General features: G+C 36.6%; 4 protein-coding genes across 6 annotated transcripts; 1 reads left to right on the top strand and 3 right to left on the bottom strand.

Moving 5' to 3' along the window:
* Window positions 1-4,749: 4,749 nt before the first annotated feature.
* LOC125193309 lies at window positions 4,750-5,373 on the bottom strand. The gene has a single exon (XM_048091079.1). The coding sequence runs from the start codon at window positions 5,289-5,291 to the stop codon at window positions 5,025-5,027; it is 267 nt and encodes an 88-aa protein (XP_047947036.1). The 5' UTR covers window positions 5,292-5,373; the 3' UTR covers window positions 4,750-5,024.
* A 4,763-nt stretch (window positions 5,374-10,136) lies between these two features.
* LOC125192598 (protein SENSITIVITY TO RED LIGHT REDUCED 1) lies at window positions 10,137-13,463 on the top strand. Its single transcript, XM_048090222.1, has 2 exons — window positions 10,137-10,291; window positions 12,409-13,463. The coding sequence occupies exon 2, from the start codon at window positions 12,418-12,420 to the stop codon at window positions 13,273-13,275; it is 858 nt and encodes a 285-aa protein (XP_047946179.1). The 5' UTR covers window positions 10,137-10,291; window positions 12,409-12,417; the 3' UTR covers window positions 13,276-13,463.
* A 1,528-nt stretch (window positions 13,464-14,991) lies between these two features.
* Window positions 14,992-18,274, bottom strand: LOC125196399 (diacylglycerol kinase 5-like). 3 transcript variants are annotated; one of them, XM_048094895.1, is made up of 14 exons: window positions 18,165-18,215; window positions 17,874-17,958; window positions 17,435-17,658; window positions 17,205-17,327; window positions 17,015-17,143; window positions 16,851-16,936; window positions 16,624-16,741; window positions 16,498-16,546; window positions 16,304-16,386; window positions 16,136-16,203; window positions 15,973-16,047; window positions 15,786-15,873; window positions 15,592-15,708; window positions 14,992-15,511 (listed from the first exon to the last, which is right to left on the bottom strand). In XM_048094895.1, the coding sequence occupies exons 3-14, from the start codon at window positions 17,633-17,635 to the stop codon at window positions 15,188-15,190; spliced, it is 1,461 nt and encodes a 486-aa protein (XP_047950852.1). In that variant the 5' UTR covers window positions 17,636-17,658; window positions 17,874-17,958; window positions 18,165-18,215; the 3' UTR covers window positions 14,992-15,187. The 3 variants fall into 3 exon arrangements, with proteins under 3 accessions (XP_047950852.1, XP_047950850.1, XP_047950851.1); XM_048094893.1 differs by lacking the exon at window positions 17,874-17,958 and having other exon boundaries at window positions 18,165-18,274; XM_048094894.1 differs by lacking the exons at window positions 17,874-17,958; window positions 18,165-18,215 and having other exon boundaries at window positions 17,435-17,724.
* Window positions 18,275-19,922: 1,648 nt separating this feature from the next.
* LOC125195611 (malonyl-coenzyme:anthocyanin 5-O-glucoside-6'''-O-malonyltransferase-like) lies at window positions 19,923-21,293 on the bottom strand. The gene has a single exon (XM_048093745.1). The coding sequence runs from the start codon at window positions 21,291-21,293 to the stop codon at window positions 19,923-19,925; it is 1,371 nt and encodes a 456-aa protein (XP_047949702.1).
* Between the last annotated feature and the right edge of the window lie 3,929 nt (window positions 21,294-25,222).

Raw genomic sequence — 25,222 nt, forward strand, 5'->3', positions numbered from 1 at the left:
TTAGTTTGAGTAGTGATGAATGCCTTAAGTGTGTTTTCCGTGAGTATTTATAAGAAGAAATTAACACATTGGAAATATCGATCTTTAATTAATATTGTGCTTATTGTGGACATTTGGAATATGACTATTCATTCCTGTTAATTGATTATTATTTCTATTTAAAAGTTATACTAGTTTATAATAAAACTATGGAGGTACATTATGATCGGCTACACAAACTTATTTTAGTAAATATAAATATATTAAAGAAATTAATTAATGTTAAATAATTACATTTTAATAATCATCCGAAGCTAGTTTAAAATATAAAATTTTTATTTCATTTTATAAAAGTGAATCCAAAAATATAATTTGAAAAAATCTTACATGAACAGGTTTTTTAGCATCATTCTACAATTTATGAGATGATGACAAGAATTACTAACGTGATTTCCATGCACTAATGTTGCCGGATATGTTTCACCATCTTTTTGGAAATTCTTTTTTTTTTTATTATTGTTAATCTATGGAATAAACAAATGTGATAAAAATCACATTGTTACATATGCCACATCAAAGTGAAATTTGTAGTTTAATTATGCCGTTCTAGTTACAATGTTAATTGATGAATATAAATAATTTCGATCAGACCAACAATTTGTATATTTTGATGGAATGTTTTGCCGGCAAAAAGATCACACATGATAGTAGAATTGAACTATATTCTTCATAAATATAACCATTCGCGTGGAAATTGATTTTGATTATTATGACCCAATTTTCTTAAACATTTTTGAATAAACTCAAACATTTGCCACAAACATTTTGATTATCAGCGACTCAATTTGATTCCAAATACACAATTAGATAATTATTTGTCCATCTAATAAGTTATCAATTGTCACTTGTCAGTATGTTAGTTAAATGTCAATCTCTTTTGATGCCAAATTACTAGGACAAGTTCTAAATTAGATGTCTTAGCCAGTTACTATATTCCTTCGTACACCAGTAATTACAATATTTCGCGGCCAACAGATTTATCTGTAAAACATTCTTGTGGAATGGGAGAATTAATATTAAATAATTTGATTATAAAAAACTTTGTATTATTTTATTTTATTTTATTATAAATTATAAATTAAATCAAATGTATCAATCAAAATTTATCTGTAAAATATGAAACAATATGTCAAAAGTTGGTGAATAGTAAAAAGGTGTTGTGCTAATGTGTAGCTAACAGTATTTTTCTAGTTACACCACTATATGGATAAATTATAATGCTAGTGAATTTTAAGCATTGACCTAGAATGGTACTCCTATAAGTTGCATTTTATGGGACAATAATTGGAAGTTTATATAATTGTCTTTTCAAATAATTTTCTTTAATCGTTGCGAAAAATCTTGTATGCTTATGAGTATACAATAATTAGTTCTTCTTTCATGACAATACATACAGACATATACAAAAAAATTATAATGATATTTCTATATTATTATTGACCATTATAGATTATTGAAATTAGTGATAGGTCCACATATATAATGCATGACAACCCATATTCCACTCTAATTCATAAAGTATCTATTAGCACTCACATGACATTCAGATAGTACTCCCTCCGTCTCCGATTAAGAGTCAAACTTTGATCGGACACGGATTTTAAGAAATATAAAGAAAAGTTGGTTGAAAAAGTTAGTGGAATGTAGGACCCACTTTTTTATATTGGTTTTATAATAAAATGCGAGTGAAGTGAGTTAGTGGAATGTGAGACCTACTTACCATTTATAGTAAAAATGAAGTGTGACTTTTAATTGGGGACGAACTAAAATGGAAAAGTGTGACTCCTAATCGGGGACGGAGGGAGTACTTATTTTGCCAAAACAAATTTGTTACACAAACTTAACCAATATTAAAGGACAAATAGACATCTTATAACAACAATGCTTATTATTAATCAACAACATACATAACTTAAGTCCGTATTCAGTCCCTTAGGCCCGGCGCCCTAGCCAGACGCCGGCTAAACAGACAACTTAGAGTAAAAAGAATTCGAATTTATCCCCAGCACCAAAATTTATCCCCAGTTTTTAGCCAAGTGCTACATTGGTTTCTCCCTTATTTCTCCCTTATTTCTCCCTAACTCAACATTTCATTTTTACATCATTATTTTTTATATTATTTAATTTTCCCTACAAATGTATTTAATAAATAGACTAATAATGAACAATTCATCGTTGTATTAATCATTGGAAAATATAATACAACGAGAAAAAAAAAAACTACAAATAAAAAACGCAAATAAACAAAGATTTAAAAAAAAATCATGATGATATGGTTCACAAATGGATGAAACCAAATCTAGATGGAGAAGCCATCGACACAAAGCCATTGAGAAATGAAAATCTTGTCGCAGTCGAGGTTGGGATTGATGGCTGTGAAGAAATCAGTGGTGAGATTAAAGGATTTTGTGATGCTGAAGCAAGTGTCACCATCTGCTGCTCCATATGGATCAGTGCATATTAGAACTGATTTTGCCTTGCCATCACCAGCTGCTCAATTAAATTCAACAAAATATTATACTCAAATGCTTAATCAAATTAAATCACGTAATACCACGAAAATATTAGTATTTTTTAGTTTAATTAAAGGTAAAATTATAATTTCATAGAGTAATTTTTTTTATAAAAAAAAAAACTTCCAAATCGATGTTGTTTGATGTCTACTTAAAAAAACTACAGAACGATTGGTGACCATGGCATTTTGAGCTGATTCCAGGATAAAATTAGGTTGTTCTGGCGATATGAGGAAATGTCTACTTCCACATAGGACTCACAAATACATTCGAAATCTAAGCAATAACACTAATAATGAGTCATCGATAAATAGTACTAGGTTGCACTCCTCTATTTGCGGGTCATACCTTATCGAGGTCTATTTTTTTCGGAAAGAGTATCTTTTACCCATCAACACTGTTCGTTATACATGTTAACAACAATAGTCACTTTAGTTTTTTGGCAACTGTCATTTTTAATCACAAGAAGTGTCCAAACTTTGTTACTTTTACGTATAGTAAATGTCACTTTTTACTTTTGAAAACTATATCAGTAGACTCGGACTATAGCATTAATCACTCTACTACTAATTTAACACGTGTACACAACAAATGTGACTCTTGTTCATAACATGAGTCACTTTCACAACAGCTAATTGTCACATTTTCTTAGAGGTTTTGGTGAGGAAAGGGCTCATGCAACATTGATTGAGATGTCCTCTGGTCTAATTATGGAGTAGGATATATGTACATATACCTAATTGAAATAATTGACAATTGCACCATGTAAAATTAATTAGATAAATAAATAAAAGAATCTTACATTTGGGAAGCACTCGACTTTCGGCAACATGCACTAAAACAAGGGCAAGAAGAAAAACTGCAACACTAAGAAAAGCCGTTGCCTTACTGTAATTAGCCATTTGATCTAATTAGCTTATAATTATAAGATTACCAAGTTAATATTGTGAGATAAATTTGTGTTTTGGGATCAATAATTTGTGGTCGTATTTATAGGAAAATCATTGGTTTCCACGAGGTAAAAAACGCCGGCTTTCCTAATTTTTCACTCCATTTTCAGTATTTTAATTTGCATTGTGAAACAAATTACTGTAGATTATATTTATATTTGTGTACAAGATCACCAATGGAGGTTCACTATATATATAAAAGTTGGGCATTTTCATTAGTTTTGGTCATAGGCGGACGCAGAATTTTAATATTGGAGGGTCCAAACTAATGTTAACAATTTTTACATATTTTTAGTATTGAAAATGGGTGGGGGGTTCCGTGGGACCCCCATGCCCCAACGTGGATCCGTCTCTTGGTTTTGGTAATACGCAATTAGATGTATAGTAAATGCTTAATAATTATATAATAATGTTAAAAATATTGAGGTATCTGTCACTGAAGATGAACAAAGTAGCTTTTTTTTCTAATTTAATCTATGTTACAATCAATAATGTTTAATTAGTTTATTGGTGGATATTTTGGAAATATTCTCTTCGTATTGAATTAAAAATATTTCGTTGTTTCTATGTTTATTCCTTAATTTGAATTACTCATTTGGATCACATGGCTTCATGAGCTACAACAACATATGAAGACGACTTTGGAACTTTTCAGCTGGTAGAATTAATTTTACCACAAGTGTTCGAGTTACTTCTTTACTATTACTATTGCTATTGTTGATGTCACTTCTTTAGTTAAGAGGTGCTTTTTTTTTTGTCTAGTGCTGATTTATATAGACAAAGTAATTATACTAAAACAATTTATCGAAAATTAGAAAACCGCGTGCTTAACATGCACTATTAGTCGAGATGAGAGAGTGTAGTGCGCGCTAGCATATGAAATGGCTCGAAGTCGCGGGCTCCCACTGAAACACTAACTTGCAACACGACCCACGACCATCATATTCCAACTGAACATGTGCGAAACGTCACGTTCCAAGTGCCCTAAGAGAGCACCAGTATAATCTAAAGCACGAAAATTTCTAGAATCGTATATTTTCAATACGATTTATCAAAGTGTTATTATTCCAAAAATATTAGCAAAACGGTTGATCCAAATTGATGAAAGAATTCATTCAATTTGTGTATAAACCATTTGATTCTCATTAATTACCACTCCATTTGAATAATCACCTTATTGTAAATTTGTAATAGATGTCCCTATAGTAAATAAACAATAAAATTCAATAATTACTAACAAACAAAAATGAAAAAAAACAAAAGTTAGGTTTAATTAACTTCATTGTCCCATCTATTGTTGAGGCTACAACTTTACAAGTCATCATATACACAAATCTACACTATTTACAATCAAGTCCTTCATCTCCCAATATCTCCAATTTACCACCCCATATTCCCGATCCGGAGACCCGACCCACCCGACCCGACCCGCCGATCCAACTAATCTCAGCGGATTCATCCAAAACTCGGCAGATCGCTGAAATTACAATCCTGCCCCTGCGGGCAGTGGGGAATCCGGCGGTCAGCTCTGCCCCCAGCAGTTCAGGTACATGACTTGCCGGAGAGAATCGTCGGCCTGAGCCCTCCGATCGCCGGATCCGGCGGCGGCGGCGAGTCCTTCCATGTCGGTGCTGGAGAAGGGGCGGAGATCGGCGCCGGAGGAGGAGAGCAGGCGCTTCTTGCCGTGGTTGAGGGAATTGAGGCCGGATTTCAGCTTCTGCCCCTGCTCGGAGTGGCCGTTGACGACGGCGACGCTGGCGGCCATCCACACTCTGTTGAAGTAGCTCATCTTTGGAGGGTTTGATTTGGGAATTTCGATCGAATTTGATGGATTTAATCGGATTTTGTGGGAGATTGAAGGAGATTGGGGGAGTCTATTTATAGAGTGGTGAGGGGTGATTTGGTAATTTTATTGGATTCTATTTTGGAATTTCTGAATTATAGCTGAGCTTGAGCTCTTATCTCTATATGTGTTCCAGGAATCTTGAATTTATCGTATCGCGAAACGAGAAACGAACTGCGGATTAATTAGTTTAGGTCATTTTTAGAGGAGTGAATAACTCACGATGTGATTGAATTGAATGATAAATTAGTTCATTAATCTTGATTGGATTAAGATAAAAGTAAAATATTTACCACATCCTCTCTTATGTGTGTGCTCACACTTTTTCAACATGAATTTAATGAATGTTAGGTAAGTTTCTAGATCAATCACTTATTTATTGTGGACATAGGACTCCGTCCCTCTAGAAAATTAGGATTTTTAGAATATTATTTATATTTTATAATTTTAAAAATAAATTAAATATAATTTTTATTTTTATTTTTATTTTTATTTTTATTTTTATTTTTATCTTTATTTTTTCTCTGTTTATTAGAGTATTGAATAATATTTCATATGTGTCGATTCAATTAATATTAGAGGAGAGAGGATATATAAAGTGTAAATGGGACAAATAATAGAGATAGAATAGTGGGTGGGGCAGGTGTCGAGCTTATCCACCAAGTCACTATCATGCGACCAATGGGCGGCCCACAGCTTTCACTTCAGCCAATTGTTTAATACTAGTGGGCCCCACTCTAATCTCATTCACTTTTACTTTTGTATCCTTCCAATTTTGTTGTAATGTGAAAATTTGTCGTGTAGTAAATTGCGCCCCTTGGAAGAGTAATCGGCTGCCCATTGGCAGCAAACTAGTCTCCTCGTTACAAACTCCTAGACAAATAAAATATTTATTCAACAATATTTTTGTGGATAATAAATTCATATCTAATTGCGTATTTATAATTAATACTTATACTCACTTTTCTTACAAGCAATATTGAATTCTAAGTATAGTCGAGAGATCGACTGATTCTACTGTCAGTCTATGCGAACTGGAAAATGCTCATTAAATTTGGTATTTGGAGTTATTGCTGATTACTATGATGCTGGTGACTTCGCCGATTCTTCCTAACCGCGTTTTATAATTTTTGCTCATCATCTATCGTCGGGGGATCGACTGATCCTACCACCGGTCCATGATAATCAGAAATATTCATTAAATTTGATTTTTGGAGTTGTTGCAGATTCTACGATATAGTGAGTTAACCAATCCATTTATCACATTTCATATTTTTTATCTATCATCTATCGTCAGTTTCTTTTGATACATCGTTTTATGTTTACATAGATAATAATGACCTTTTTCGCTGTATTCGATCATATACGGTTAATTTTTTGGATCGGTCTATTATTGACTAAAATGAGGATTCTTACTTAAATTACACTTGAACCCTTGTATATAGTTATGATTTTGATCCAAATTATAAACGATCATATTATTAGTATAAACAAACTTGTGTTCTTGGAGATATGTAGCATCAAACAAAAAAAAGAAACTACCGTTGAGAAAGTGGGCAAATTCATGAATGTATATTATTGTATCAACACGTGCGATCTGCACGGGCAAACCAACCACACTTCACCTCAAATTCCCCACTTACAAAATTGTCACTCCCACGTGCACAAAATAATCCAATTAGTATTATTTTACTAGTATCAAATAAAGTTGCTTCAATTTGAGAGGTTATAAAAGAATTAGTCTAATAAATGATGTTTAGTTGAATATCTTTTAAATACAGTCATGTCATTTAAGAAAAATTAAACAATGCTCATGGCCCCATTATTGGCTATTAAATTTCTAGATGACTTTGAGATATTGTAATTTATAATCTTTTATAATTATACTACTATTATTTATTATTAGAAGAAATTATCTCCTATATGTGAGGAATCTCGCATGAATCCAGAAAATAGCGAACAACATATAACAAATACTAGTATAAGTGAGTTGAGTTACATATCATATTTTTTATTATTAAAATTAGATTGTTGCTTTCAGACCTAAATTTATCCAATTCGTGAGGTTGCTAATATTTGACCAAACTTCCAACATCTAAATAAAATAAAATGTAACGTTTAATTCTGGTTAAAATGTGAGGTTATGATTACTTTTGCCTCCATTATTGCTACCACTTTGTTGCTTTCGAATCTAAAAAGATTCATAATATCTATTTGTATATTAATCACCACAATCGATTTCCACTTCTAATTATTCCACATTAATAATTTTATAGGGACCTTATATTGATTAGTAAATGGATAAGGACATAATCAAGAGCACCCAACAATATTAATAGTGGCAAGTTGGAATATCAATGCAATTGTAATAAATAATTTGGGGGCTAATTAAAGAATTTAGGTGTGGTGTCATCAAACTATTGGTGATATTATTTTTTATTAGATTAATTTCTTCAATAAATTGAATCAAGGTTGTTTGACTGTTTCTGAAATTCAGGCACATTAAATAATTTAACATACTACGAAAGTTGATTGTGATTTGAAAGAAAATTTGAGCCAAAAAGAAATTTATTCAAAGAGGTGAACAAGTCAAGGTCTACTGAAAATTATTGCCACCAAAATTCAATTGAATATTATAATTGTAGATTTATGAAAAAGTCACAAAAATATCTTTTTCGTAGGGTGTGATAAGGTCACAGATAAGGAGAGGCGATGATTAAGATTGAAAATAAAACGAAGACTTTAATAACACTATGGATTTATAGACTAGAACACTTATTGCAATTAATTTATTTACACGTAGATATGAGAATGACATATCATAATAGAAAACTATAGTCATCTAAATAAAAATGTAAGAATAGTACTAGTAATAAATTTAGACATCAAACTCCAACAATTGAACACCCATCACAGAGTAATTGAAAACTGAAAACGAAAGAACATAGCTTTGTAAAAGAACTTATCTTTCGGGGTTGTTTTGAATGGTTCGGGGGCTGCCGGATACCGGCGAGGTTGTTTCGAGCTCAGTCGGGGCTGCTGGATACCGATTCGGGGCTATCCGAACAGCAAGCGTACGACGGAGGGGTGTGCAGAGGCGGCGCATCAGAACAGCAGCGGCGTTGCTCTCCCACCGACGGAGTTCGCGTGGCAGTCAAGGGTGGGGTCGACCGATGATACAAATATGTGATATGATTTAGCATTTCATCAGTTATTTAATCACGTTTCCATCATAGTTAGTGGATAGTCGGTTATTTAGTTTCATAGTTAGTGGATTAGTGGATTGGTTAGTTGGTTAGTCATTAGTCTATAAATTCTATAAGCTCTTTCAAGCATGGCATGAAAAACAAGTAATAGAATGTTTCCTTTTGTTTAGTTTACCAATTTTCTTCCTCAAGTTTTCATACGTATGATTTATATTTTGGAGTTAATAGCAGGTAGTGAGAAGTGGGGAGCTTCTCTCCCATCAAAGTAAGATTTGGATCAGAATGGTGAGGCAGATGAAATGGATAGTTGTACGTGGCTTCTTTTCTTATTGGGTTCCGAAATATTCATTTGGGATAAGTGAGTGGAAGAATTAAAATTCGAGCCCAACTAAGGAGGCCCAGTTCCGAAATTTAATTACTAGGGTTGAAAATAAAGGGAAGTCTTGGCCCAATTTCGAAATCTGAATTTATTGGGAGGGATTCAATATTAAATTTTATCCTAAGTTATCGGTATTTATATATATGGTTTATTAAGTTTTAAATTAAGCTTCAATCGGTATTTATATATATGTTTATTTTAAAGTATAGCTAATCTAAAATAATTGATCTTTGGCTTTGTTAGAATTCTGCAGGAGTAAAATTCATTGTAAAGTATGGACTTCCAATTTAGTCAAAGCCCAGGAATATTGAAAGGAGTATTAAATAATATATGAGTTTCAAAAGTTTCAAAGGATAAGCGAAAAATGAGAGGGCTTAATTAGAAGGCATGCATTCCTATTAAAGTTTAAGAATTTTTTGAAGTCTAATTAGTATTTTATATTATATTGTATTGTCTTGAAAAAGGTTATCTCCGCAAGTTAAGGTCGGAACGAGAAAATCAAGTTAAGGAAATTAAACGAACGAGGTGAACTTTTCTATCCTACATACTAATGTGGATGAAAATATGAAAATGTGAATCTATGTTTGTTGTTTATGTAAATGATGTTGTCTTGCCATAAATGATTTGTTTTATGCTTATCTGTTTGGTTGGAACGTAAGAATCGAATTCGGGTTCGAGTGAGGGTGGTGTCCCTACTCGGATTAGTGTACACAAGTGGCCGTGGAAGTGGCCACCTTCCACGGGTCACAAATAAAGTGGAGGCCGTGGGAGGTGGCCACCTCCCCGGCTGGAGAAAGAGGTAGGTGACCGTGGGAGAGCACCATCTCCACGGCACTTGGTGTTCAGATATGGCAAAAGTACAGAAAGAACTTAGGCGATCGGTCGAACTTTAGCTCACAAAGAATTTAGTAAGCTCGGGCCTTTTAAGAGAAAACCCTCGAGTGTTACTATGATGGCATGACAATATTTTCATTTTATGTATGTATATTTCGGCAATGTGTTATTTGAGTATTTTTTGTACTCAGATCTGCATATATTTCTAAATGTGCAGGTTGAGCAGTGACGGTGGAGAATGCTGAGCAGAGTTATGATTTTCCTTTTATTTTAAGTAGAGGCTCTCGGTGGTGCATGTCTCCATACATGAGTATAAAGAATAATATAAATAGCAACTTAAAAACCCAATGTGTTAAAATTAGAATTAAACTTCAAAAGCAATTTTAGCAGTTTGGGCTTTATTTAAATAGGTGAAAAGCCCACACTTTCAAAACAAACTTAGGCTGAAAAAAAAGAAAAGAAAAGAGCTGACCTGAATCGGAGAGAGAGCACAGTGGCGACGGAAGCGTAGCTTCCGAAGATTGAAGGTATTATCTGTTATCATAGCTCTGAATCTTCAATTGATGAACACAAGTCATATTTTTCCCCTAATTGTTGAATTTCTAGCAAAAGGTGTGTATTAGCTTTAAATTGATTTATAAGAGTAAATATTTGCCCTCGAAATTGGGGATTGATATGAATACTGAGTGAAAATTGAAATTGAGTTCTTCAAATTATACGAGGAGTGCAGATTGTGATTATAGAGATGAGTCAAGAATAAATGTATGTAATTCAACTATGTTGCTAATTGTCTACTTGATGAGCCATGAGTTTTGGATGTGATTGTGTCTGTTCCTAATCGTAGAGTTTTGTTTTACTGTTTGAGGATGTGTTCTAGTGAATTTTTCGTTTTCGTGGGAAAGCTATTCGTATAGAGAATCTAGGGATTTAAGAGTCTTTGAGATTGTTTTGTTGCTACGGCAACTGGAGCAAGTGTAGGAAAATGAATTTTGGTTCTTGAATTTGATAAGCTTCTGTTTTAGATATTCCTGCATTCTGGTTGAAAAGCATAGGATTTTGTTTATACAATAAACTAATGAATAGAAAACTTAATAGTTGCTTCGCCGAGTGGCGATTTATCGCCGGATTATCGCCGAGCGATCGCCGGCCACTGTGGGCGACGCTCGGCGATAATCGGCGATTTTTAAAATTTTTTTTTTTTTTTTTTGGCCGAACGGCTATTTTATCCCACCCCTATAAATATTTCATCCTCTTCCTCCATTCATCACCCACAAACTTCATTCACACAAATTTTCAATCTTTTTTCTCTCCATCTTTATTAAATGAGTTCTGATTCATCGTCTCGTGCTCAGTCCGACGAGGAAATATCACATTCTTCTTCCGAAGAAGAGGTACCTCCCGCTCCCACCGGATGGGATGTAGCGGGTTTCGCCAACAACCCAATCAACAACTATATCTTCCGCCCGCCAGGGTGTACCGCACAACGAACATGAACGGTTCCAGGCGTTCATGGACATACACCAGAAGGAGGCCCATCAAGCACTACAACACGATATCATCGAAGAATTGTGGGCAAATAGAAACCGCGCCCACCGCCCTTGAATTTTTTTTTCTTTGAATTTTTTTTTTGATTTTTTATTTCCATTCGTGTACTTTTTTTTTTTTTAATTTTCTTCGTTGTAATGTGTACCCGTGTTTAATACAACGAACTTTATTACTATTTATTTGATTTATCTTTATAAATTAAATAAGCTAGCTTTATTATATATAAAAATAAAACAATTAAATTAGTGATGATGTAAAAATGAAATGTTGAGTTAGGGAGAAATAAGGGAGAAATAAGGGAGAAACCATTGTAGGGGTTGGCTAAAAACTGGGGATAAAATGTGATGCTTGATCTAGGGATTTAAGAGTCTTTGAGATTGTTTTGTTGCTACGGCAACTGGAGCAAGTGTAGGAAAATGAATTTTGGTTCTTGAATTTGATAAGCTTCTGTTTTAGATATTCCTGCATTCTGGTTGAAAAGCATAGGATTTTGTTTATACAATAAACTAATGAATAGAAAACTTAGAGTACTGGAGAGGGGATGTGTAACATGTGTTTGAACTCGTGAATCGATTTGATAAGCTTTTGCTTTGAGAGATTCTTGGGTTTTGCATTTTGGAGCTGAAGTTATGATTGGAAAAACAAGTAGAGACAGATATTTTGAAAGTTTCTTCAAGATTGTTTTGTTGTTGTGGAAAATTAGAGTGAAGTGTAGCTGGAAGTAAGATGGATTAGGAGTGACCTTAGGGTCTTGACGAGGAATATGTTTGGACTCGTGAATCGATTGATAAGATTCTGTTGTGAAGATTCTTGAATTCTTGTTGGAGAGATTAGGATTTTGTTTATAGAACTATACTAATGATTGGAAAAAGTTAGAAAACTGAAGAGGGATATGTTTGAACTCATGAATCGATTGATAAGCTTTTAATTTGAGAGATTCTTCGTATTTGCTCTTTAGATGCGAATATTTTTTGAAAGTTTCTTTGAAGACTTTGTTCCTTTAATGCTTCTCAGTGGTAGAGAGTCGATTATGTATGTGAAGCGTTTATGCTATCCTAAATATTCAGCATATAACTCCTGTCTGGTCCTTTATCTTCAGAAGAAACTAATGGCTGCAGCAATGGACGTTGCTTCGCCAAAAGCTCTACCTCTCGAGAAATCTGATCCCTTGGAAGATTGGACTATTGTGTTGCCGAGGCGTGGAAAGAAGAACAGAACTGTCAACAAGTTTGTGATCCCTAAACGGCAAATGGAAGTGCAGCTATGGGCACCGATAGATCTCGAAACTGATCCAGAGAGAGAATCAAAGCTGAAACAAAAAATGGATACTTGTATTCAGAAATTCGAAAACTCTGAATTCTACAGAAATCTACTGAGCCAAATCCGAAATCCTGATATTTTAGATAAGTTTTCCAAAGTTTTGGGATCAGAGGAAAAGATGCAGATGGTAGTTTACGGGATTGGTAGCATTGAATCATTTGAGCCTCCTCGGCTGCAACTCTGCCTCGCCATTCTGTTGCAGAGGAGCTTCGATTGGATCGGAGGAATAGAACTGTTTGACCCGATAATCTCCCTGACAGAATCAAAGGTCCTGACGTCTCTAGGCTGCACTGTTCTGTCAATCAACGAGCAAGGCCGGAGACGAGCTGTGAAGCCTACGTTGTTCTTCATGCCACACTGTGAGGCGGAACTGTATGACAATCTCTTGGAAGCAAATTGGGAGGTGGACCGGTTGAATCGGCTGGTGATCTTTGGGAATAGTTTCGAGGCGTACGAGCAGCACGCGTCGCTGTGCAAGAGCTCAGCTGTGACGAGCTCGAGGAAGCATGTGTTGGCTGTTCGGAGCTTCGCTGAAGAGTCGAGAGTCGATACCTTTTCCGATGATTCGTTTCGAGCATTTCACGGTTCGAGTTGGCATTTTTTTTGCCCTTCTGCTGAAGCAGATTTGCAAATGATTTTTACTTGACCTGTGCATTTCCTCAAATGCAAAAGGTCTCAAAAGTTTATACGATACTCATATGTCCGCCATTAAATGTCTCGATTCCACCATTTCGGGATGTCAATTGACTTTTAGTATTATTTGATAAGTGGATCCTACACGCTACTGTTTCATCCTAATCATATTTAATATGTAAATTTGAGATTCATATTCCACTAGTATAAATAGCCGAAACTTGTCTCGAAAAGAGATCCGACGAGGTCGTTGCGATTATGCCACGTCACCCGATGAATCGATTGGCTCTGTGAATGTAGCGTTTGTGATTAGAAAGACCTAGACTTGGATAAGGAGATTTTAAACCATAACATAAATATAATTTTGTGGAAAAAAAAAGTCATTTTCATTCCATTTTATTTAGTGTTTGACACTGATTGATGTAATGAAATAAATTCGTATCCAATCACAAATAATTAAAACCATTCTTACTACTAAAAAAAAATCTAAGATATAAAAAACCAGCACCAGATTTTTCTAAAGCAATTTGTGGTGACAACTGCACTCTCTTTTTCAAAGTGGACATTTTCTTCATCTAATCTACCACACAATTTTACTACAAATACCAACTTGATATGCTAGGCCTCTATACTTCAAATTTCTCTTCCTCAAAATGTTGAAGAGAAATAACATCGGCCCTTCTCCGCCGCCAATGGCTGCCCGGGAATCGCCCGATGCAGGCCGGGCCAAGTGGGTTTATGGAGGCGCCGTCGCCGCGAGGAAATCTAACTCCGAGCATGAGGATTATGCAATGAGGAGAGTAAGGGAATCTGAGAAGGCTGAGAAGATTATGCACCTAATTTGTTGGGGTGCCACTAAATAGAGATTTCGCTTCGGTCTCGTATTTTATTTCATCAGTGTTCGATTTGTTAGATATATGTAGAAAGGTACTGAATCTTGTGTTTGGATTTTGGTGAAGAAATAGCTTGTTGTTTCAGTATTTTATTTCATTAGTGTAATTTGATAGTTTAAATGTATATAATATGATGTTGTATTTGATTTTGGCAAAGAAAGTGGCCTTTTGTTTCTTTGATTGTGTGTCAATATATCCAACTAGTGTTGATTTTCTATAATTTGAGGGTGAATATAAAATTTTTGGTGTGTACTACTCTAATAGCCATATCAACTTTGGCCGAATTTGGATTCCATTAGTAAACAACAAAATTATAAAGGTATTTATTTTGTTGAAATTAAAAACATTTCATGAATAACCTAAAAACAAAATTAACACTTTATATACATAACCAATAAAAAACACATAATTGTTCCCTGAATAAAAACCAAATAATCCAAATTAATTATAAAAAACCATTTTTTACAATCACTCAATATCCAAATTTTATTAAAAAATACAATTATTCAAATTATATGTTTGAAAAAAACCACCACACAAAACATGGGTCCACGTGTCAGAATTCCATTGGGCAATACATGACACCTCAAATCTAAAGAGAGCACATTCTCTATCTCTAGTGATTTTCATCTCTCTGTTTCGATTAATTTCCGAGAATTAGTTTATTATTGTGTGAATTTAGGTATTTGCATTTTGCTTTAGTGAAGTAGCTGAATTAGGAATTGGAAGTGTTCAATTGATGAAAATGTACCAAATCTTAGATTGTAATCACCGTTGCTCCGTAGCTGAGTCGTATTCCTTAGTAATAACTAATGTTAATAGAGAGTATATACAAATATCCAAAAAAAAGCCATAATATTCCCAATAAAATTATTTCAAAATGAATCAGTCAATCAGACTACTGTTTCAAAATGAGCCTCAAATCTAACCAATTAAACTGTCTCTGCATTTTCTAATGTTGAGCTTAATTTTCTCTTTGGAAGAGAAACAAAATACCAAATTAATCAGCTGTAGCAAAGCTTAACTGTAGTATCAACTGAGATGGGAATAATCAACCTCATCTGGAATCCTGAAAGTGTCTGCTGCCCCAAACTTCTTCCATTCCTCTCCAACCTCCTTATCCTCCTCGTCGCTGTCCTTCTCATCGACGTCGTGCGCCATGGGAGACGAGGGGTCGAGCGAGCTCTTGGATCTACAATCATCGGTGGCAAGCATCTTCACCTGCCCAAGATGAGAGATTTCTATCACGACCGTCTCATCGTTCTCCGGGAGGGGCTGCTTCCACGGCTCTCCATCGACCCTCATGTACGTTTCTTGAGCCGACCCTTTACGAAACTCGAATCTGATACGCTGCGCCTTCAATGCGATAAAAACCAACGTTATGTCTTGGACAAAAAAACACTTTGGTTTTTTCATACTATGGCCGAATCGCTAACCTGTGCAAGACGCGTCCCGTGTCCGCTTGGAGCGAGTAGAACAAGCCCGTGCCAAGCGTTTCTGAAGCCAACTATCTCGAGCAGGCCATCGTCCACGTAAGGGGCGGTTAAGTCTCTCTGTTGAAGGCGCAGTAGTTAGTTTTAGTTAAAGAAATTGTGTTAGATTCGAAGAATTGGTTGAGGATGCTACTGACATCACGGCGTTTAAAGCTACTCGGTGTTCCCCACGGATTAAATCCCCCGGAGAAGCTTGGCAAGTTGAGGCACACGATTGATCTGACGCTGTTTGTTAGACGAAAGATGCGTTACCGTGTTACTAACCATGAAAAAACGCAACGAACAGAATTAAACGAGCGTTCGTATAGTAGAGAAGTGCAGTACCTGTTCGGGATTTCAAGGTCTTGCCAACCAGTAGTGTGCTTTTTCATGATCTTAACATTACAAAGTTGAGAAATGCTGCATTGGGAATATATTCAGCGTTACGAAGAAAGTATTGCAACGTAAAAACGGGCGTTTGGCCATATGAGCAAGAAAACGAGTCCACCTTGCAGCGCCACTGAAATGAGAAGGCAAAAACCATCCTTGTGAGCATCCGAGCTTCGCATATGTACTCTGTAACGAAGAACAGAATCACATCTTCGGAAGATAAGAAAAGATTACGCCATTCGTGTGTAAAGACAACTAATACAGAGCAAATGCTGTCATTTTTTACCTGATTAACAAGCTGGTTCTTGAATTTTTCTGGATTCAGCTTGCGTTCGGTGTGGAACGCGTAAGAAACCTGAGCATCCATGCCTGAAGAGCAGAAACAACGCAAGAGTCTCGATTACACATCTCAGCACCCTAAAGCTAAACCCGAAGTGTATATATGTTGTGAAGATTTTATAAGAAGACTCGTTCGCTTACCCATGCTGAAATAGTTCCAGAATCCTCCACGAAACGTATCAGAACCTTCCTGAAAGACGAGCGAGGCATGAGTACAACGTAGCCACAGTTGAAATGGTAAAAAAACACCTTAGACTAATTTCTTACCACATTGAGATCATCTGTTGAGGAAACCCGATGAAATGCATGCAATGAGTGTGGCAACTCGAGAGGAGCAACAGGATCACAAGCTTGTTTCGCTTTCATTCGCATCAGAATGTGCCAACTGTTAGGCACGGAAAAATTATAACCACAATCACGAGAAAGAGCTCCGGATTCTGAGTTCTCAATTCGATAAATAACAGATAGTGATCTTCGTGAAAACGACACATTACCTGTCGATTTTCATTTCCTTTGCTTTTCGTACTTGATCCATGAACGAAAGCACAGAAATCCGATCAGTTCCGGGGTTTTTCTTACCCTAGAATGTCGTTAGTTAGAGTTTGGTAGCTCGAATACTAATAAACCACAAAAATGATGTAGGATTTTTTTTTCTTACCCAACCAAATGCAAATGGCAGATTGTTTCCTGTTCCTAAAGGCACAGTAGCGATTGGTGGCGGCTGAGATAATTTGAGATCGGAAACGACCCCAAGAAGCCATCCGGCCGTACCATCTCCACCGGCAACCTATATTCCAGAGCTATGAGATATTCAAGAAATCACCAATCAAAAGAAAAGGGCAACTTACAATTAGCTTCAAATTCATCTCAAATTCGGAAGCACTTTCATCGCCCCGAGCCTTCAGCCTCTCTATATTGATAAAGACCTTGCGAAGTACAGAATCCGGAGCTTCTTCTCCTAAATCGATAACCTACAAATAAGACGGATCGGTTAATGCAAAATAAACTGTCTATCGTAAAATCTTGCAAAAATTTGTGTATTTGATTCAAGAAACTATTTTTCAACGATGATTCGTACCTGCTTTTCGTTTAGTATGGACCTATACGTGACGAGAAGCTCCCCTCCGAGCTGGCCACCACTTCTCGAGTTGATAAACACGAGAACAGGGTGTTCGGGCTTGGAAGGCAGACATTGCACCTCCGTGTCTTGCTCAAGTAACGCGCTCGGGATGTAGAACTTCTCGATGAATTCGTCGTTGTCAAGATGCTCACTTGCCATTCCTAACTACTCCAAAGCAACAACTGCAACATAAGTTCAAGACAATGAGGATCTACTCTCCTCACAAAATTAACCACCCTTTCCTGTTAGAATCGTCGACTGCAACATTAGTCCAATAATGAAATCAGAATTTTACAGAAATCAAGAAAAGACACTCTATCCATATCGAATAAAGATAAATCAGAATATTCAAAAGTGCCAACTTTCAAAATTTTGAGATAAATTATCAATAAAGAACCTTTCTTGAAATTCACTAATTCAGCAAAATTAGGATCGTCGACCGCCACATTAGTTCCACTCCCCCCCCTCAAAACACATTCAAACTGCATCAGACATTTCATCAAGCACATAATTTTCCTACATGAAATCAATCAAATTCATGAATTACCAAAACAAAGAAGCCAAATTTCCCCCTTTTTGATCCAACAACAAGAACATCAAAGCCATAAGCAATCAAAGCAACGATGATCAAGCCAAGAAATAAACACAATTTAATTAAAATAAGAGTAAGAAAGATCGATTTTCCAACCTGGGAAGACAAAGATACGAATTGGTGGTGGGTCCGTAGAGGAATTCGAATGTTGAAAATCCGAGGAATATGAATTGAAAGAAGAGAGAGAGAGATTAATAATGTTGAATTGACGCGTCACGTATTAAATGAGGAGTTATGATGAGAAAGAAAGATTTCCTTAATGATTGAGATTTGACATTGTTGAGAGTTGAGACGCAAAGAAATTGCATTCATTTGATTGTATTTAAATATGAATATTACCAAGATGATTTAATTGTATTAGGAAGATAGTATATGGTAAATATGACATGTGACACCGTGTGATCATCAAATATTATAATGAAAAATGAGTTTCAATTTATTACAAAAATATTTTACTTTTATTTTATATTAATATAAAATGTTTGAAGTTTGCATAAATTATATAAATATTTTTGTCCACATTTCAATTTAGTACATTCTGCCATATGTATTTCGACATTGTTACTTTTTATTCTTTGGCGTACAAAACATAAAATATTTATGAAATTTTTTGTACGTATATAAAATAATACTACATTCGTCCCATAAAAATAAGGATATTTTTCTTTTTCGCTCATCCCATAAAAATATCTCACTTTCATTTATGGAAAGTTCTCTCAAACCCTGAACCCATAAACTGAATTTATTTATAACTTATACCATAATGACCCATCATTAAAGACTAATAAACACTCTCTTCACTAGTCTTCTCATTTTTCTACTACTTTATCAATTATGCATTAAATCTTGTGCAGTCCTAAATGTCTTATTTTTGTTGGGACAGAGTGAGTAATAAAAAATTTTCTACCAACATAAAACATTAATGCAAAAGAGTTAATGATATCCAAACAAGAAAACAAGAATAACAAAATGTTCTAAAATAGAACACAAGTCAAACTTTTTGTATGATTTATATAAACTTAAATTTTGTGTACTAATATAAAACAAATGTGAAACATTTCATATAACTTTTTGTAGGAGTATGATTTATGTCAAATAACAGTCATCAAATTTGAAAATCTAATTTTGAGAAAAAATAGTACTCCACGTCCCACTATTAAGTGAGACATATTACTTTTTGGGCCGTCCCATTATAAATGACATTTTTTTCATACTTTTATTTAATCTTCCCTCATATTTTTTCTCTCTATTTTTTTCTCACTTCTACTTTATTTTCTCTTCAATTAACTACTAAATACACATAACTAAAAATCTGCCCAAAAGTATGTGTCACAACTCACAACTCATAAGTAATGAGATGGAGAGAGTATATTTTGCCAATTAGAAATATTCACAAATCTAAAAAATTATAACAAAAATTTAAAATATCTATAGAATTCCAAAAAACAAAAAAAAAATTCAAAAAATCAAAAATAAAATTTTGATTTCGGTTTAAAATGGATCTACATGAAATATGAATTAAAAATAGTATTTCAACAATTAGTTTAATTATCACACAATAGTTGAAATTGAAATTAACATGTCAAAGTAAACATGATATGAAAACAAATAACTTTGTTTCGGGTACATAGGAGTAATCTTTTAATTAACATTCACAATATAATAACTCCATTCCGTAAAAATTAATGTCTTAATTTGTAATCAAATCATCTTTAATTTTGCAATATTTGCTTCAAATTAGTCTATTATAAAACAATTAAAAAAAACACTACACTTTTTATAATTTATTAGTAGTTGATACGCATCAACACCACTTCATTTTTAGGAGTAAATTCTTTAAAAATGTAGCAATAATTATTTGGTGAGACCATCGGCAAATATAGCCATAAAAGCCTCCATTCTCTTCTCCGGCAAAGACAGCCCAAATTCCAACCCTCCGCCGCCGTCTCTTGCATTAGCCAAAGACATCGAATAATTCTCCCCATCAAGCGTCACATATTCCACCTTCTTCGCCTTTCCCCACCCGAAATCCGCTACCGCCAGATCAAATTTCGGCGATCCAGACACCCCAAACACCTTCATTTTCTTCTCTTGACATTTCTTCATCTCATTCATCCAATCCTCCGCCCCTTTAAGAAGCGCCGCGGCATCATTCACCCCATTCCTAATCTCCACCGTCGCCGCCTCTGCGGCCGCCTCGAACCCGCCAGCCCCCACCAGCTCCCCGTGCCGGATCTCGACTACTGCGAACGCGATACAGTTCCCAAAGTAGTTCCCCGGCACGGGGGGATCGATGAGGGCGTTCTTCCGCCCCCTGGCGTCGACGGGGACGACGAGCAGCTCATACGCGTCGTCCCCGTCGGGCTCCGACCTTGCCACACAGCTCCACACGTAGCAGGCTGTGGCGACGAAAGACGAAACCCGGTTCAAACCGGTTTTTTTTGCCAAAACCCGGTTTTTTAATTTTTCCAAATCGGACCGGGTTAGGGCGAAAGTCGCCCTGACCCGGTTAGTGGGCAGTGGGAAAGGCGCTGGCGAAAAGGGCGCCTTTCTCATTTCGTCCCAGAAGATGCCGTCGATCCCGGCGGCGTCTTTTATCACGCGCCGGTCGAAGATCGGCGCGGACTTCTGCTGGAGGCGAAGAAACTCTTCGTCTCCAGCAGACTTGCTGATCGCGGCCCAGCCGAGGATCAGGCTCGCGTTGACGGCGCTTCCGTCGCCGAGGAGGTGGAGGTTGGCGATCCCGAGGGCGACGCCGCGGCCGGGGAAGTGCGTCGCCTGGACGGCCATGAGCGGCGCGTGCCTGCACGCGCCGGCCTCGGCCGGCGGCGCGAGTTCTGGGACGAAGTCCCAGAACGGGTCGGCGTCGCGCGGGTGGTTCGCGGTGAGGTCGTCGAAGTCGTGGCCGGACTCGGCGACGGTGAGGCGGAGGGAGTCGCCGGCGGCGTAGCAGAGGAGGGGTTTGTTTTTGGCGGTGTCGGTGGGGTAGAGGAGGTTGCCGGCGGCGGGGGGGAAGTGTTTGAGGGTGAGGGAGAGGGATTTTTCGAGGTTCGGGACGATGGTGTGGAGGAATTCGGCGGTGGAGCAAGGGTGGTCGTAGAAGAGCACGCGGCGGATTGGGTGGAAATGGACCCACCACATGTCGAAGAAGGTGAGGGGGAGTGTGATCTCGGCGGCGGCGCCGCCACAAGGAGAAACTTGGAGTGTTTGGAGTATGGTAGTCATGGTGGTGGTGGTTGTTGCTCAATAATACTAGAAGGGTATTTATAGCTCAAATTCAAATGTTAAATTTAAATTTCACTGAGATATTTAGCTTCAAACATTAGTAGATAAGTAAATTACATTAGTCTAAACACATTGCTATGTAGTAAGTTATTGGTATGTAATGTGTTGAGTTTATCACAATTGCTATAAGAGAGATGAGATTTCAGTTACATTTTGTGTTCACATTGATGAGATTTCAGTTACGTTTAGTGTTGACATTTGTAATTTTTTGGTGTAGTAGATTCTGTAGTTGGAGTATGAGATGCAATATTTATTTTGGACGTTAGTTATTTTTAGATCTATGTAATCATTATAATGTAATGCATAACTGAAAGTTCCTCTCTTTTTCATGCTAATAGGAATTTTACTTGTTTATTTGGTTTGTCAGAAAATATGAATATCAAATTTTCAAGGACAGAAGCAGTATTAAAGTTCTACATTTCACTAACCACTCTAATAAATTTCATTTAAAATTATATATATAGTGGGACCATTATGCCACTTTCTTTTAACATTCATTTTAGGTCTAGATGTTAGAGTTTGAACTTTTGACATAACAGTTTTCAAAATGTTGTTTTGTACTCCCTCCATTTTAATTAAATTATCGAGAATAAAGTAGGAAAGATAAAAAAAATAAAGTAAATAATAAAATAAAGTGAGTAATTTGATGTGTTAGCTTTTTATTAAAAAATAAAATGAATTAACTTCGCTAAAACATTAAAAAAAATATGATTCAATTTAGTGTTCAAGATGTTTTTTTTAGACAATATCTTTCATTAATTGAATTTAAATAAAACACATTACTTAGTCGTATTTGATTTTCAAAGCGAACAATCATATGAAAGTTTCATGAGTAGTATCCGGTGACCTAGTCGAAATCGCGACTAGATTCGGTTATCATGAGTGGGACCGAGTTGCCAGAGACGTAACAGAACAAGGGCTTCTGGTCGGGATCCGAGTGGCAGAGCACATTTGCCCCAGCGATGTTTGAGGTACGGCCGTACGGGACCATAGTGTCGCGGAAATCTGTCATGGTGCACAGGAGGTTGTAGATGACGAGGCGCCGTGTGGGCGGACGTGAATCCACCAAATGTCGAACATAGTCAGTGGTAGCGTCATCTCGCCCGGTGTGTCAGGAGGAGGATGGATTCTAACGGTTTCTCGTAAAGTCGGCATGGTGTGTTTTAGGATTAGGGTCAAAGTCAATATCATTGTTAACAAAAAAATACTTCCTCTGTCTAAAAAAAATACTCCCTCCGTCCACGAAAATTCGTCCCGGTTTGACCGGACACGGGTTTTAAGAAATATAATGGAAAGTGAGTTGAAAAAGTTAGTGGATTGTGGGTCCTACTTTTAAAGTATTAGTTTTATAATAAAATGTGAGTATGAATGAGTTAGTGGAATATGAGGTCCACTAACAAAAATGGTAAAAGTGAAATGGGACAAATTTTGGGGGACGGACGGAAATGGAAAACTGGGACAAATTTTCGTGGACGGAGGGAGTAAGATATATTTATCATTTTTGATCTTCAATAAAAAAATAGAGCACATTCATTTGTGGAAAGTTTTCAACAAATAATAATCATACACATTATTCCATTAACACTATCTTTCTCATACTTTTTCTTCTTCTCTTTTACTTTTTTCTCATTCTCTCTTAATTTATCAATTCTACATTAAAAGTCCGTGTCATACACCAATTGTCTAATTTTTTTTAGACGGAGGGAGTAATTTTAGATTGAATTGTCTAGGGATAAAGACCTATGATCACTCACTCGATAGAGACACCGTTTTTTACATAAAATAAATAGGGACACTGTTTTTTTATTAGATAGAGAAAAACTTGCGTGATAAAATTACAATCTATCATTCACTTAATTTTGTATCTTTCAAAATTATATTCTGAATCGGTCACGGATCATATCTAATAACTTAGACCATATACAAGCGTACTCTAAAACCTAAAACGGGATAGGTATTTAGCTCCAATAGTACTCAAAAACCAATTTCATTTTTGGTTTTTGAAAAAAAAATACCTTTCTTTAGGTTTACACTAAACCAAAACCTAAAAGTTTTTCAAATTTTGTGAGTGAAAAAGGCATAATATAGAGAATATTCTTTTAAGTTTGAGTTTAGTGTAAATGGTTTGAGTAAAATAATACTCCCTCCGTCCCACTTAAAATGAAACATTTGGATATCGGCACGAGATTTTATGTAGTGTTGTTTTGTGAGTTAATGAATAGAGAGTAAAGTAATAAAGATGAAAAAGTAGAGATAGAGTTGTTTCCATTTTAATAAACGTTTCATTTTTAATGGGACAGCTAAAAAAGGAAAACGTTTTCATTTTTAATGGGACAGAAGGAGTATTTGATATGACATCTATACTAATATGAGTTTGAGTTTAGTGTAAATGATTGGAGATGCTCTTAAAACTTTCATATCTTGAAGCAACAAAACTTCAAAAAAAAACTATTAAGGACCTTCATCACCTCCAAAAGAAATCAACGAAGGCATACTGATGAGGTCATCCAAATTCAACGCTAAAATGGAAAACTCTGCCACACGTCTCTGAATGATCAGACACGGTTGTTATTTCGCGGTGGAATCAACCTTCTATCGGTGTCGAGCGATGGTAATCGAGGATTCATGCTTGTAATATCAGTGACATTCAAATCCCCATTAAATTCCGGAGCAGTATTGAAGACAACATGGTTTGCAGGCATGTGTAGCTCGATGCGAAAGGTCCCTATGGCAAACAAGCACTTGATTACTTCTTCATGTGGAAGCTCCTTCTTGCTATCACGTCGATCCGGTTTTGCCATCTGCATAGCAAGAAATTCACTTTTTTGATTGCTGAAACTAACACATATACCAGGATCGAATGCGCGCGCAGTGATCATTTTGATCCTCTTAAATATATCACTATCTTCATCATCTTCACTCCAAACTAAATCTTTCGATCCTATTCCATTCTCTTTCAATTTGTCTTCAACAATGCCCTCTTCCACCCCAATATCAAGAAGGCAAGGCACAACTTTTAACAAACCATACTCATCAGTATTGTGAAGATTTATTTGCCACTCCTTCTTCCTTGAACTCGGGACAGCTTGTGAATGACCATTAGAGGCCAACAATGGAACTGTCACGGATAGTGGGTGCATGGGCGGGGAAGGTCTTGGAGCGGAGTAGGGTAGCAGCTCCAAGGGCAGTGTTGGACTCGGCTGTTGCGACTGGCGATCTGATCGCGGCAACAGCGGTGGCGGCTGGTAGGGTTGGTGGATCTTGTCTACAACAGGGGTTGCCATTAGAGGTAGTTTCCAACACGAAGGCTGGCGCGCTGGGGGTTGATCGAGTTTAGTGTGGTGTCGTGGTGGATCCGCTGACTCGTTGGGGACTAAACCCAAAGGTCCGAAAGAAGCCTCATTATTTCTCGATGGAGGATATGCCATCTTTCGGAGCGGCGCAGAAACATTTGGCTGATCAAGGTGGGCTCGGGCTGCGGCGACGATCGGAATTTGCTAATAGGCGATATGTAGCATCGACCCAAGTTTCCATCCTGTCAAATGCTTCCAATAAGCGGTCTAATTTTGCATTGATCGGGTCCTCCACTTTGGTGGCTAAACGAGGCTCATATTGAGGCTGCCACGAACGATATCGTGCATAGGATTGTCGTGGCTGCAGGTCTGAATCCGGGTCCATATATGGGCCAAAATACGGTGGTGGACAGCAGCGATCAATTCGCTGTACGGGCTGATCATAATCCGAACATCCTCGCGATGCACGGCGAGGCGGTGGTTCCCAACAAAAGGGATGCCGCAACTGTGGTGGGTCGTAGGGCTGGAAACTCGATAGTGGTCGGATTCCGGGGGAATCCCAGTAGGTTCCACGTC

This window comes from Salvia hispanica, chromosome 6 (genome assembly GCF_023119035.1).
Source record: "Salvia hispanica cultivar TCC Black 2014 chromosome 6, UniMelb_Shisp_WGS_1.0, whole genome shotgun sequence".
NCBI lineage: Eukaryota > Viridiplantae > Streptophyta > Magnoliopsida > Lamiales > Lamiaceae > Salvia > Salvia hispanica.

Excerpts from the sequence above, each read along its gene's own strand:
- LOC125193309 (XM_048091079.1), bottom strand. The coding sequence starts at position 5,291 with ATGAGCTACTTCAACAGAGTGTGGATGGCCGCCAGCGTCGCCGTCGTC.
- LOC125192598 (XM_048090222.1), top strand. The coding sequence starts at position 12,418 with ATGGCTGCAGCAATGGACGTTGCTTCGCCAAAAGCTCTACCTCTCGAG.
- LOC125196399 (XM_048094893.1), bottom strand. The coding sequence starts at position 17,635 with ATGGCAAGTGAGCATCTTGACAACGACGAATTCATCGAGAAGTTCTAC. Across the intron at positions 17,144-17,204 it reads AGATGAATTTGAAGCTAATT|GTTGCCGGTGGAGATGGTAC; the intron begins GTAAGTTGCCCT and ends TCTGGAATATAG. Across the intron at positions 16,937-17,014 it reads TGCCATTTGCATTTGGTTGG|GGTAAGAAAAACCCCGGAAC; the intron begins GTAAGAAAAAAA and ends ACGACATTCTAG.
- LOC125195611 (XM_048093745.1), bottom strand. The coding sequence starts at position 21,293 with ATGACTACCATACTCCAAACACTCCAAGTTTCTCCTTGTGGCGGCGCC.